Genomic DNA, 13,861 nt, shown 5'->3' with positions numbered 1-13,861 from the left:
TAGAACTTGCTGCAATTTGATATATTCAGGTTAGTGGTACACCTATACCAGGCAAAAGGCTACCAGTACAAAGGCCAGCACACAGCTCATAGATGATGAGGACGTTATGAATTACAACAAGAGATAGATGGATTTCATTTGAATTACTTAACAGAAGCAGGTTTTCTACAAAGCACGGAAGAAAATATGTAGACAAGGCAACACTGGTATCTATTCAATCAGCAAAAAAAATGGTGTAGGTGCACCCCTAATTCAGGTAATTATTTTTCCATCATTTAACCACACAATGTTCACAAACAAGGGCGATATGCCCAAACTTTAACATACAGAGAAAGGGGAAAAGGCTGCTTTATAAGGCTTGAGTGTTGTCATCTATGTAGCAGAGGGAAATGTTCATTCTTGTTGTATGAGATACACATCCAGAGTGCTGAACAATCTCAAGGGAGACATTTTCTTTAACGCAATATCAGACTCCCAGATTTTACTTTGTGGCGCATGTATAGTGTGGACTGAAAAGTTAGGCAGAGTTCAGTTTTATTATTAACTACCCCAAGAACATCATTTCCACTGTGCGGCTCATTATGTTTATATTTCACATAAAACATACAAACAAAAGGAACGTGTTTGTGAATATGGAAGGATACTCATTTGTGTTGATTTCAATGTTCATCTATTTACATAAATGACCAAATAATGTATGTAGCCTTTCACATTACAGTCACATATTGTATATGGTGATATATATATAACAAAATGCCTTATAGACGAGGGACATTCAACCTGATTAGAAGTTACCAGGATAATAAAAGACTAAGATCAATGGTTGGTTTGTTGTCATCGTTTGTAATGAGCCTTAATTACTTTGAAGATCAATCTAAAAAAAATTATGAAATATAAACTTCAGTGTCAATGATCTACTGTCTGTTGCATTCCCACCTTTTTTTATCCTGCAAAGACCAATTTCAAAAAGTCTTAATTTTCTGCTGCTTTGACAAGATGCAACCCCATTAATTTAATGCTGTTTTTTCATTTTAAGTCACTGTTACATTATGTTGACAGGGATCTATATATAAGAGCAACAATAGCGCAGCAGTTTTGTGACATAAGTTAAATTTGAATATTTTTGTCCCCATAACTAACGCTCATCTATGGCTAATTCAATTAGACATTTTTCTTACAATAAAAAATGTATGTCTGAAGCCCCTCAGGTGACCGGAAATGTCAAAGGGGAAACTGCATGAGAGGTGCAAAACCGGTTTAAAATTGAGCAATATGTGACCAGAGGAGAGGTTTACTGGAACGCAAACAGAAAACACATTTTCCTTAACACAGACCTGACGATGCACACAAACTGAAAAACACTAAGGAGGCTGACCAAAACCTCAGGGACCACTATCACAGTCAGTGCAGTGTATGATAAAGTATCTGAGCTGGGATGTTTAAACTGGGAAGTGCTGGAGGGGCTCAGCTAAACCTCGTAAAGTCCCCTGAAACCTTGTAAAAGTGACTCTAAGATAGCTGCTCAAGCATCAGAAAACATGAATCCTAATTGTTCCCATGAATGCTTTTGGGGATTACTTAGTTTTATTTCACCTGACAATCAACAACATCTAATGAGAGCAGGTCTGAGATAAGGTTAGATTTGTTTTGATTAAATATAAATGAAGAGATAACCAATACACACTCCTGACAATTTAAGGGGTTTTGGGGCCATTAATTACTAACATAAAGCACTAAGCACTAAACTATATATATATATATATATATATATATATATATATGTATAAAATGTTCACAAAATATATTACATTTTTTCTACTGGCACTGTTCCACCACTTTCCATCCACTTCAATTATAATGCATCCTGCATTGTTACCTAATATTGTGGCTGTCTTTACATTTACATGTCATTTAATCACTTGGTAGACGCTTAAATCCAAAGTGACTTACAAATGAGGGACGACACTTGTTTTTTTTTTTTTATCTTACATGGTCCATACTCCTGAATATAGCTGTTAAAAATTACAAGTAGTACTCAGGCATAGGAGTACTGGCTTTTGGCTTCATGGGAAAACAATGAAGCAGCCATATAGTTGATGTGAACTTTGAGATGACAGGGGACATGTACAAGGTGAGAGAATGGTTGAGGAAAGGAGATACAGAGGCTTCGATCAAGGAACAATCAGCACGAGTCATTCTGCTTCTCACTTTTTTGTAGTTTAATCAGGCTTTATCAACCAATTACAACAAATGTGTAGGTAAAGAGTGTGTTGTGAGTCCAAGTATGAGTGAGCAGCCCTGGATGTATAGTACTGGTCCAACTATAAAAAAAAAAAGATGTTGAAACTTGACAGTTTTTCAATGAAAAAATAAATAAAAGTAAAATAAGCACTACAGAGGTACCTCCTCAGAGAGGCATGGTGAAGGTTTAGTTACAGATGACAGAGCGCCTGCTCCACTACAGTGTCAACATCTGGAGTCCTTTCAAAGTGGAGATTTCATGTTGTGTAGATCACATCTTCAAACTCAAATTTTCTAAACGCAGCCATTGAAGTACTTCCTGCTGTATCATAAGATTAAATGAAGTACATAGGTACCAATATCATGCATCTTTCAAAAACCAAGAACTGACTGAAAAGCCCAAACCATCAGATTTTCAGCCATTAATGGTCTGTCAAATTTCCAGAATTACTGGAATAACAAACGATTAATTCACTTAAAACAATGTATTATGGTCCTTTCACAAAGTGTACCACCACTGAATGCCCTGCAGGAAGACTTTACAGTCAAATTTTATTTCAAAGACACAGGCCTGTATGTAATTCAACTCATGGCCTATGAGAGGTACAATGCAGGCTGTTTGGGAGTTTGATGTTTTAGTAAATCCAATTAATCTTTCAAAAGCATCAACACCAAGTATGAGTTCAAAAAGAAAATGACTCCTATGTCATCCGTTTCCTCACAGAGAAATATCCAAATGAATGAACGTCACTTTGAGTTTTAAAATACACTAAAATAAGACATAGTACACAGGAAATCTGAGTGTGACACTGGGCTATCCAAAATGTACATACAACACTCAATTAGAGGAGAAGTTGGTAATATCACTTGAAAACTTTACTTACAAAGACCTATGGCTGTACAATAGCTTCCTAAACATAAGTAAAACATATGCACATGGTTGTTTAATGGTAACAGCAGAACTGTCAGGAACTCTACACTGAGGTAAACACTTGTCTATACAAAATAAAATAGTGTTATCAACCTCATGGCTACAAATGTGCCACCTAAAACAGTTGATAGTCTAAGAATAAAGAGTTCAAAAAATTCTCAGGTGCTTTAAAGTGGCAGTATTTGGCCGCAGTTAGAACTGCCGCTGTGTTCCTTTGAAGGGCTTGAATCCACCAACGTTTCCACCACTAGGAATGGAGTTGCTGGTGATCTGTACAATTCGGTTCATTCCAGATGAAGAGTGACTGCAGAAAGACAAAGTTCAAGTTAATGTGGCTGGGAACAAGAGTCACACCATTCAGTTTTTCCATCATTTATTGATATGTCTGGTATACCTGGAAGAAGCCATCATGCTGCCCCGGGTGTCTCCCATCCTGCGATTATCAGGGAAGCCCCCGCCCTGGGAGCTTGATCCACCGTGCCACTCCTTCCTTAGTCCCTGCTCCCTGCCATGACGCTCCACCACAACCTGGCGGCCAGAGCTGAATGGCTGCAGAGAGAGGAGATTTGTATAAAAGGATTCTTCTATAAATGTATATGTAAGCTTCAGCTAAAGACTGAAACTTCTTAGTTGTTAAAAATTCAGTCAAAATATGATTAATCTTACAAGTGAAAACAAAATAATCTTGCAAATAAGATGTCTTTAAGACTGGACCAACATTTCATCACCAAGAATTACTACCATGGCGATGTATGCTGCTGCAAATTCTTGAGTTATGGCCAAAAACGTGTTTTTGTGTGGTCGCCATGACCTTTGACCACCAAAATCTAATCAGTTCATCTTTGAGTCCAAGTGAACCTTTGTGCCAAATTTGCCTCAAGTTTTATTGTGCCCCCGGCCACAGCTGTCAGGGAGGCATAATAAAACTGGAACACTAAGAAAATTATTTTAATTTCAACATGTTAAGTACATTGCTTTAATTTAAAATGAGATTAAAAAAACAGAAGAGCAGCAAATATCTCCAATTTAAGACTGGAATCACAGAACGCCTGTCATTTGTTTGATAAATGACAAACGTTTCTGTCAGTTGATTAATCAAACTATTACTCATTTCAGCACTAGTTTTTAAAGAATTGAAGTGTATGAACTGTCACCATCCTGCACCATTAGTACAGGAAAACCTAAGAAATGCATCACATTGTCATAATGTCAGCTGACCTGGTCACTCATCACCATGGGTCTTCCTCCATCTCTATCATTGAAGCTGCTCCTTCCACGATTGGCCGAGGAGCCTCCTCTGAGTGACGGGCCTGGACCCTCTCTGCCGGATCGCTCAGCACGCATACGCATAGGCCCTCTGCTCAAACATTACATCGGGTGAGAGGTTTAAAAAAAATTACTTTCATAAATTAGCTTTCATGTATTTTTCACATCATGCTTCTTTTTCAAAAAGTGCATTCAATTTACCGCATATCTCCTTTGTTGGAATTTATCCCTCCGTCATTCTTCCAACCATGCCCTCCATCCCTGGGTGTGCGGTTGTGTGACATGCCAGGTATTGTAGCTCTGGCTCCCATAGGGCGTTCGTGCATGGGCACCGGTCGTCTCTCATCTCTGTCCCTGCGGTCAGTGTCCCGGAGTTCAGCGCGGGGAGGAGGTGGTTCAGCTCTGCGAACGGTTTCAAAGTTCTTGGGGTAGCGCTCAAAGCCAGAACTCTCTCTGTGAGGTGCAGGGCGATTTTTTTTAACCTCAGGCTCACCATCAAACCGGTTGCGTCTAACAACAAAACAAAGACCAACACATGATTAGCCGCATTACAAAAACTCAAATTAGCCCATAGGCAGAATAAAACATCTCAGGTCAGGAATACAAAGCCTAAATACTGTGGACCAGAGGAGAATACTCGCATGCTGCATTCTGACATATTCTGAAAGCTTTCTTGGTCCACACAGGTTACCTTCTTACCCAGTCTTACCCCCTTCTTACATAACAAACAGAAAATCCTACATGATCTTGGAGTAAATTTTAACATTTAAAATATTGAATGCACAAAAAAATCCTACTGCATTTACTTTTTTGTGATAAGTGTTAATAATAATAATAATGGATCTGTTCTAATCAAGTGTCCCAGTAAGTCATGGCAGTACAACAGTGGACCAGCATGAACAACACCAGGACCCTGTTACTGAAGCAGCTAAATGGAATGCAGTCATTATCGTTTCATTATTTACACATGTGCTGTTCCTACTTTACCATCTCATAACGTCCTCTGTGACTGATCATGTTGCTGCAATGGACTGCCTTAGTTCCTATAGTTTCAACACTCTTACCTGTCGTAGGTGTTGGGCTGCTCAGCAGCAGCCTCTGGGAAGCGACCCCTCTCTCGGGGACTGAAGTTTGAAAAGCGGTTTGGCTGCCGGTTATAGTTTGAGCCTTGGTTCAAACGGACATCAGGATCAGACTGCATCTTCTTGTTGCCATTCCAATAGGGATCATCTCTCCGACTGCAACATTAAAGATACACCTCATGAGCCAAACCAGATTACTTTAGGTACCAAAAGTTACTTATTGGACCTTAACAGGCAGTTTTCTCCGTTTCCTTTTCTATGAGCCTGTTGGGAACAACCTTAGCTCAAACAGATCCCTGATGATCAATACTGTTTTCTTGGTAGGCCACATTCATTTTAAACAGATAAAATGCTAAAATATTGAAGTTTGTGAATCGCTGCTTTACAACTCCCAATTAAAGTCCAAATATTTTGGTCTTAGTCACACAACCAACATGAAACTGCTGAGGGACAGAAATTCAAACGGTGCATACCCATGTTCCACGTCACGGCCTCTTTTGAGGTTGTTTCTCTTTTCTTGCTCATAGCGGAGCTGCTCCTGCTGCCTCCGCAGCTCCTCACGTTCACGTGCCATGCGCTCTGCCTCTTTACGGCGTTCCTAGAAAAGGCACCATTAAAATGCACTAATTAAAATTAGATACTGAGAGACATGGTTATTGTTATACAGTTACAAAATCACATCGTCACCTGCTCTATACGGATTCTTTCTCTCTCAAGCCTCTCTCTCTCCAAGCGCTCCCTTTCGAGTTTTTGTCTTTCCATCTCTACTCTCTGGCGCTCCCTGAGCAGGTTCTCCCGTTCTTCACGCTCCCGCAACAGACGGACACGCTCACGCTCGCGTCGTTCTTGTTCGGCAATTTCACGGCGCCTGAAAAAGAAAACATCCCTTGTCTTAGAAGAATAAATAGCAATACAAGCATGCCTTGATTATAAATCTACAAAATGTGTGTGAACGGTGCTCTGTTCCAGGATACCTGCGCAACTCCACGGCTCTACGGACACGCTCTAGACGAGCCATTCGTTCACGCATCCTCTGCTCCTTCATCTTCTCAAAGGGCAGAATGTCTTTGTCGTCCCCCTTGTTGATAAAAGGTCGCTGTTTGTCCTTCATCATCTCTAACTGGGAGGGGAAAATACAAGTTGAAGTTTAAAACAAAGCTCATAAGTGAAACATCAAAGTACAAAGTCATATGCCAATAGTATCAAGCGTTTTATACCTCTTCAGGAGGAATCAACCATTTTGGCCGCCTTTGAATATTCATGTTGACAGAGGGCTGAAAAAAGTTTCAAACAGAATCTTATTTAACATCTTCTGATGGCAAATTTAAAATATCCTTTAAAATATAATTAAATCAAATACAAATAAAAAAGGTCTTACTCTATCAAAATATCGCCCCCTTCTGAAAGGTCGCATTTTACCAAAATTAGACTCTCCTTTACCGTGATCGAACATCATCATCTTGCCTGGGCTTTTTGTCCCTAGAGAAAAAGAAAATAATCAGTGAGAACAGACATATGCCCACTGATTAACTGAATTGGATTCTCTAAATTAGTGATGGGAAGAGGGATAAAACTTACGCCCATGCTTTCTGTCATCCTTCTTCAAAGAATCTTGTCCCAAGTTAGATGAAACAGACTCAGATTTCCCACTTTTGACCTCTGGTTTCTTGGATAAATCTTTGTCCTTTTCTGAAAGTTTATCTGATTTCTTGTCTTCTTTTTTGTAACATGGCTGTGCTCTGTTTGTGAGGAGAACCAACTGTTAAATATGCTTTCAATCCAAAAATGTTTTACTTTTCAACCGAATTTCTGTCACTCACTTGTTAGTCCATTTTAGCCCTGTGGAACTGCGTTTGTCACTTGATTTACTGGACGTTGCTTTGTCCTCTGCTTCTTTCTTTGAGGGCTCTTTTTTGAATGGATCGTTTTTGGCCTGAAAAACAGCATCAGTCAAATATAAATGGTTCACAGGTCCAAAAATGTTCTATAAAAACAGGAGGTTAATATTAGACCGATCTAAGTTTCCAAGAAAACAATTTCATCCGCTTCTTAACTTACCCTTTCAACATAGATCTGCTGTCCATGGAGCTCTGTACAGTCAAGATGGGAGACACACCGAGTCACTTCTGTACTCGAAGACATAGTCACCAAGCCATAACATTTTGAACCAGGACTGCGAGCATTTGTAACCACCTTGGCGCTTAAAACCTGTTGGCAACGAATTTTATTTTAACGTTTTTTGATTTTGATAAAATAAATGATATTTTCAAACATGTTCAAAATAAGCAATGACTAATTGCAAAAAAATATCTTGTTATTTACCTTTCCATATTTGCCGAACAGGTTCTTTAGATCAGCTGCTTTGGTGTTTGAGGACAGGCCACTCACCCATATGTTACGAGAAGAGCTGCTGTTGCTGCTGACAACTCCTGATAAAGATGTTTCCAAAACACATTCAGCAATCACATTGAGCAATAAAAAAAAAAAATTGTTACAAGTTGTCAAAAGTGCTTCCCTGGGTTTTTATCTAACAACATTCGGACAGTGTCTTACCCTTTTCATCTTTTGCAGCTTTCCCATCTCTGTCTCTTGAAGAGCTATGAAGCAAATGTTGCAACAACAAACAGATGAAAATGAGTCATATTAAATACAACCCTGGTGTAAAGTGATAGGCATACATCTAGTGGAACAAAAAAACATATTTTGTACTTTTCAGGAAAAAAAATCCTGTAGGAAAGGCGTGGATCTGAACCAATGTCTCAAAGGCTTCATTGCTTTTCCAGTGGTGAGATGGGTCAGGTTGTCAGCCAATTTAATCCCTGGACCAATGAAATCTTCGGAGGTTTGTTCAACTTCACAGCGAATCATTTGACCAAAAAGAAAAAAAAAAAAAACTGCCATCACGGGGACTAATGCTCTTTTACAATGCCTTGTGTGGAAACTGGAAAAGGCTTTAAAACTGCTGGAAAGGTCAAAGTAACAAAATAAGAGGCGTTTTCTCAGCTCCTGGTTAATGCCACAATTTAACCAACTTCAGAAAAATAAATCAAAGTAGTAAATGGCAGGATTAGGTACATCAGTGAACATTTCCCTTATGGCAAAAAAAAAAAAAAAAAAAAATCTTGAGGCTACCCACAATGTTGCGTTCTTAGTGAGCTGGACTTGGTAGTAGTATCAAAGAACTGACATAGAAAGACAAACCTCTTTGCTTGACCTGATGCCCCAGTAGTGGAGGGGCCTTTCTTCCCAGAATCCTTTTCTTTATCTCCCGTTTCAGCTTTCTTCAAGGAGTCTCTGCTGTCTTTCTTCATGGGCTCACACCTGGATCCATCATCTTTCTTACCACCTTTGTGGCCCTCTGTCTCTTGCTCCTTTAAGTCATCATCTGGGCCCGTCTCAGCAGAGGCCTCTGGCTCATCAGTGCCCTTCTCGGCATCTGGATCTGGAAGTTTCACATGTTTACCTGTTTCCAGGAGATCATCACCATCAACATCTAGGGTGATGGCATCTTCATTTGGGATTGAGACGGATAGGTGATCGTCCTCAGCTTCTTTAGAGGAATTCATGGCTTCGGCGTCCATCTCAGCCAGTTCGGCCTCCGCCTCTGGCTCAGCCTCCCCATCCACCTCTGGGTCAGCGTCCTCATCCACCTCTGGGTCAGCATCGGCATCGACCTCTGGCTCAGCCTCCGCATCGCCCTCTGGCTCAGGCTCTGAATCAGCCTCAGCCGCCACAGCTTCTGACTCTGGTTCAGCCTCAGCCAGGGCCTCAGCCTCAGGCTGAGCGAGGCTGTCCTCACTGGGTGCAGGCTTAGAATTTTCACGAGTACCATCATCTGTATCAGTTACATCTGAGGGATTTAATAAGGATAAACATGGCAAAACACAACTTTTAACATTCACATGTTACTTGACCTAAAAAGTAGAATAGAAAGCATATTTAGTGTTAATGGTCATCGAGGGCGTAGACACCACAGGAAGACACAAAACACACAATCTTCACCGAAAATGGAGGGTGATTCAGTGCTCTTCATTTCTTGACACATGTAAAGTACCGATTCATTTTCAATTCACACTGAACGTGCAATTCCAGATGTTTCCTACAATGTGTGGCAGTTCTCCAGGTGGGAATCTTGGGCAAAGTTCAAATAAGGAGGAAAGACTCATCAGTTCATCCTTCGGTTTTCTGCATTATGCAAAATGCATCCCCAGCTGGCCAGTCCATGGAAAGTCATCTGAGTTTTAGGAAATCTTGAATGTCTTCCAATATTTCTTCAATAATCCATGTCATCAAAGTCTTATCAGCAGATTTCAGAACACTGAAAAATCATCTTTCATCATCAAAGCCAACCTGTGTCCATGTGTCCCATCAACTGTACAAAACTGTTAAGTGTGTTGCTTTGGTAGTAACAGTCTGTCCTTAGCAGTCCCAGGCCATGCTGTATGTCCGATCTCTTCATTGCACACATCGTGCCGGGGCTGCAGTCAGCTGGTTTATATGCAGTATTGATGGATGTATGCAATGACTGAGGTCTCTTATCTTTCAGCTGCCTCCTGACACAAGGCCTTTACAAACTGTTTTGAGGCGTCTAGTGGTCCTTGCACTACCCAAATTCCAGCCTCATTCACAGGCCGTCTCATCTGGCAAGACCTGTGACAACTCAAGTGTTTGATTCCTGTGGTAAAGGGAGTGGAGTATTCAGACATACCCAGTGCGCTTGTCACTGGTCTGTCCAGTGTTGTCAATCAAAATGTCAACAGGAAAGTGCAATGATCCTCCAGTTCTACAAGTTGTTGTGTCTTCCGATTCATTGGATATAATAAAATGTCATCATGTTTGTTACCCTTCACTCTTCATTTCCATGGGGAATGTGGGAAGTTGAGTGCCACGGGCCATGGAAGTCCAAAGATGCAAACAGAACTTTTCTTTAATATATTTTGAGTAATCCAAGAAAATTGGGTACCATAGTCAAGGCAACCCACATCCAATGATTCATGTGTGTACCAATTATGAAAAAATCTGGAGTCATCTTCAGAAATGTCTTCATTAAGCATGCCCTTATTGATCCCTTTAACGTATTGTGACCTAAATAGTGCAGTAGCTAGCAGAGGCATGAAATACCACTAAATCATCACAAGATGTTAGCTGTAAAAAGGAAACCTTAGGTTAGCATTGGTCATTAGTGTGCCAGCATACATACCTCTTTCTGATTCGTACTCTTCAGTTTCCTAGAAAAGACAACACTGATGTTAGCCCAGAAATGGTTCAATGTAATAAGCACAGCAAGAAAGGGTAGTTCTGGGTATGTTTATAGAAATAATTAATTGCATTATTTTAGTGGTTTTCATGTATAAAAAGATATATGATGCTATTTTATGACTCGATGTAATAGTACAGGTACAAGATGTAGCTTAAGACCAAGTGCTGACAAATAGATAGGCTAGGGTTTTTCTCAATCATTTTCAAAAAATTGTGACTTTTATGTTAAATGGAACTGAGGAAAAGGGTACTACAGGTGTGAGAACTCTAAACAATACTTCTAAGCATGTTAAGAAGGGTCGAATATCTTAAATGCTTCCTGTCATCCAGTTGTTTTCACACTTTTTCAGATGGACTTCCTAGGAACCATCTGAACCCTTGCTGAAATTGTCAGATGTTTGTGTGGGCCCTCTTGATGACCCAAAAACAACAATAGCTTAAGATGATCACAGTGGGAAATTCTTATATTTGTATCTAGGCATTTTGGCAGGAAAGCAAAGGAGGTGAAGACATAAAAAAAACAACATTAACAACAGAATTGCGTGCAACAATCACCTTAGAAAACAAATCATCTTCCGCTGTGGTGTCTGCATCTGAATCCATCTTTTTTCCTGAAAGGTGAAGTTAATTTAAAAAGAAAAGAAAAATCAACATTAAAAAATACTGACTTTATTCGCCACCCTGTCTCATCAATGATATTAAAAGCTAAATTACCTTTCGCCTTTCCGCCTTTTCGAGCTGTTTCACTTGAAAGCTGGATTTGAAAGTTTTCTGGATCACCACCTTCATCCTCAAGAGCCTTCAAAAACAACAAATTATTATAATAATAATATGGACCATTTTCATTCTTAACTTGAATGTGACCAGGTTCATCGCGTACAATCGAAAAAAACGAGCAGAAATCTGCTACACCTGTTTAAATCATCACTTAAATGATCATGTGCACGGTTCACCACGCATTTAACGAAACAGCGTGCTACATATTATTTCAACAGCTGAACCCAATCACGTCCAATCAGCTACTGTATTCACTTTGTAGCGTTAATGCGAACAGCGAGCGCTTAATTTATTTGATAACGTATAGCTTTAAAGGTTAAAAAAAACACGATGTCTTTTCAGGGCCATTTGTGTCTGTTTTGAACGCCCGTCTCGTATTAACGTTAGCTTTACATTTTAAATTACGACAGTTATCGTTACAATATAATTCTCTCCCGGTAATCACCCAAGAAGCTCATACACACTTCTTTCGTGACGGTTATATGTGCAACTGTTGGCCTGAAGTGTTGGTTAGTTAAGTTGACATATATATAGATAAATTGAGCCGGCGGTCATGTCGGTGGTTCACTTTAACTAGCTTTAGGAAACCTGTAACAACATTAGCTAACGATAGCAACCCTGCATCGCATTCACTCGTTCTCGCACAAAATGGCTTCGTTTTTAAGTTACCTGTCTCAGTCTTGCGAGAAGGACGCTCTTTACACCAGACGTGTCCAAATTCCTTCGCTTGAGCTCGGATTTAAGATCAACAACTCTTAATTCTGATATTTTCTTGGACTCCGTGGAAATGGCACCCGACGCCATTTTACCTCAAGCTTAGTGAGCAGCGCGCGTGCGCATACTCAGATAGTTTGGCCAGTGTTCTTCTTCGTTGCTTCATTTTTCGTCACTAAATGCCACGCCGCCGCATACCGTGCTGGAGGAACCAATGAAATAATAAATTAAAACAAATCGGTGTCCCGTAGAAAAAAAAATCTCAAATCACTTTCGCATTTGAATACCATTCGTTCATTTCATTCAACCACACGTGCATTCCATAAATTAGCGGGAATTACAGCTGGGTTAATTGTGCGTTAAGCAGTGTTTTTTTTTGGCAAAGAGTGTTAACTTCCGATCACCTTCAACTCAACCCTGCAGCATGATGTAATTATGAATTCTTCACGCCCAAAACGAAATGCGTTCATATCAAATATATTCAGTGTATTTTCAGACTTTGGAAAGCCAAGAAGAGATATTCTTGTAGATTTCATCATCATTATCATTATCCCCTCCAGCTAGATCCTTGATCTAATTATGAATTTTGTAATAATTACAATTATTTATAATCGTTTCTTCCATCTCAACACTGCAGCCTGGATAGGGATTGTTGGTGTATGCCTTACATGAATAATTTATACTTGGTAGGATTATTTGTGTTTCTCAATGACAGTGTGTCATTTGTCAGGTGTATTTAGAGATTATTTGATTCATACCTTCCATTTGCTTTAGGGCTATAGTTACTGGTTAATTTTCAGATTAAGATTTTACATATGATAAAAAAAAAACATATGATAATGCTATAAAATGCAGTACATTTTAAAGATCAAACCAGAGTTTTCCAACTTGTTTGGTTTATGACACCCCCCCCTACAGAAAAGCAATGGTTAATTCAGTCAGATCTATTTACAGATCTATGAGTTGAATCACTCTTTTGTAGCCTAGTAGTTCCTTAAAAGAGTGATTTCCTCTGTAAATTTCTTTGTTGGTTTCATTTAAAGAAGGTCCAAAGAGTTAAATTGATCCAATATTTCAAAAGAACAGAGATTAGAGAAAAGTCCCAAAAACTGACAACAGATCTATTTTTTCTTCTTTCATCTACCAATAATTATCTCACCACCCATTAGATTTATCTGTTGACCTTTAAGGGCCCCAACCCCTTAGCTGGGAACCGCTGGACTACATAGGCTATGTGAATCAGTTTCAACTCAAGCAGCTACAGAAGTGAGATGAGAGAATCAGATTTCAATCATAGACATTTTTAATTTTATATTTTTGTAGATAATTTTATTATCTTTTAATAATTAAAGTATATCTTCTGATAATAGTTTACTTGTGTGGGATTTTGAATGCAGAAACTTTAATTTAAATACAGTATTTTTTACACTGGTGCGTTTCCTTTAGTAAAGTATCTGAGCACTTCTTCCACCCACAACTGGCAACTTGTATTTGGGATCAGGGGCTTTACTTTCATTTCCACATGTCCAACCTACATCCACTAGTGGGAGTGCTAGTATTTGGAATCGGGTATTACAGATGATACCTGATA

The 13,861-nt window shown here is 39.4% G+C and overlaps 1 protein-coding gene across 1 annotated transcript; it reads right to left on the bottom strand.

Moving 5' to 3' along the window:
• Positions 1–2,195: 2,195 nt before the first annotated feature.
• On the bottom strand, positions 2,196–12,373 carry sltm (SAFB-like, transcription modulator). The gene is made up of 20 exons (XM_023406396.2): positions 12,226–12,373; positions 11,494–11,578; positions 11,335–11,390; positions 10,721–10,748; positions 8,722–9,370; positions 8,074–8,117; positions 7,843–7,949; positions 7,579–7,728; positions 7,341–7,453; positions 7,099–7,259; positions 6,899–6,999; positions 6,738–6,794; positions 6,495–6,640; positions 6,208–6,388; positions 5,994–6,118; positions 5,503–5,676; positions 4,640–4,948; positions 4,391–4,529; positions 3,567–3,721; positions 2,196–3,476 (listed from the first exon to the last, which is right to left on the bottom strand). Exons 1-20 carry the CDS (start codon positions 12,358–12,360, stop codon positions 3,365–3,367), a joined length of 3,027 nt encoding a protein of 1,008 aa, XP_023262164.1. The 5' UTR covers positions 12,361–12,373; the 3' UTR covers positions 2,196–3,364.
• Between the last annotated feature and the right edge of the window lie 1,488 nt (positions 12,374–13,861).

The sequence above is a fragment of the Seriola lalandi genome, unplaced genomic scaffold (assembly GCF_002814215.2).
Source record: "Seriola lalandi dorsalis isolate HSWRI2012SDOR001 ecotype SW California unplaced genomic scaffold, Sedor1 jcf7180002054306, whole genome shotgun sequence".
NCBI classification, from domain to species: domain Eukaryota; kingdom Metazoa; phylum Chordata; class Actinopteri; order Carangiformes; family Carangidae; genus Seriola; species Seriola lalandi.
The sequence above is the reverse complement of the archived record's forward strand: the minus strand, read 5'-3'. Positions and strand labels throughout refer to the sequence as shown.

Excerpts from the sequence above, each read along its gene's own strand:
- sltm (XM_023406396.2), bottom strand. The coding sequence starts at position 12,360 with ATGGCGTCGGGTGCCATTTCCACGGAGTCCAAGAAAATATCAGAATTA. Across the intron at positions 7,260-7,340 it reads GGGCTAAAATGGACTAACAA|AGCACAGCCATGTTACAAAA; the intron begins GTGAGTGACAGA and ends CCTCACAAACAG. Across the intron at positions 7,000-7,098 it reads GGATGACAGAAAGCATGGGC|GGACAAAAAGCCCAGGCAAG; the intron begins GTAAGTTTTATC and ends CTTTTTCTCTAG.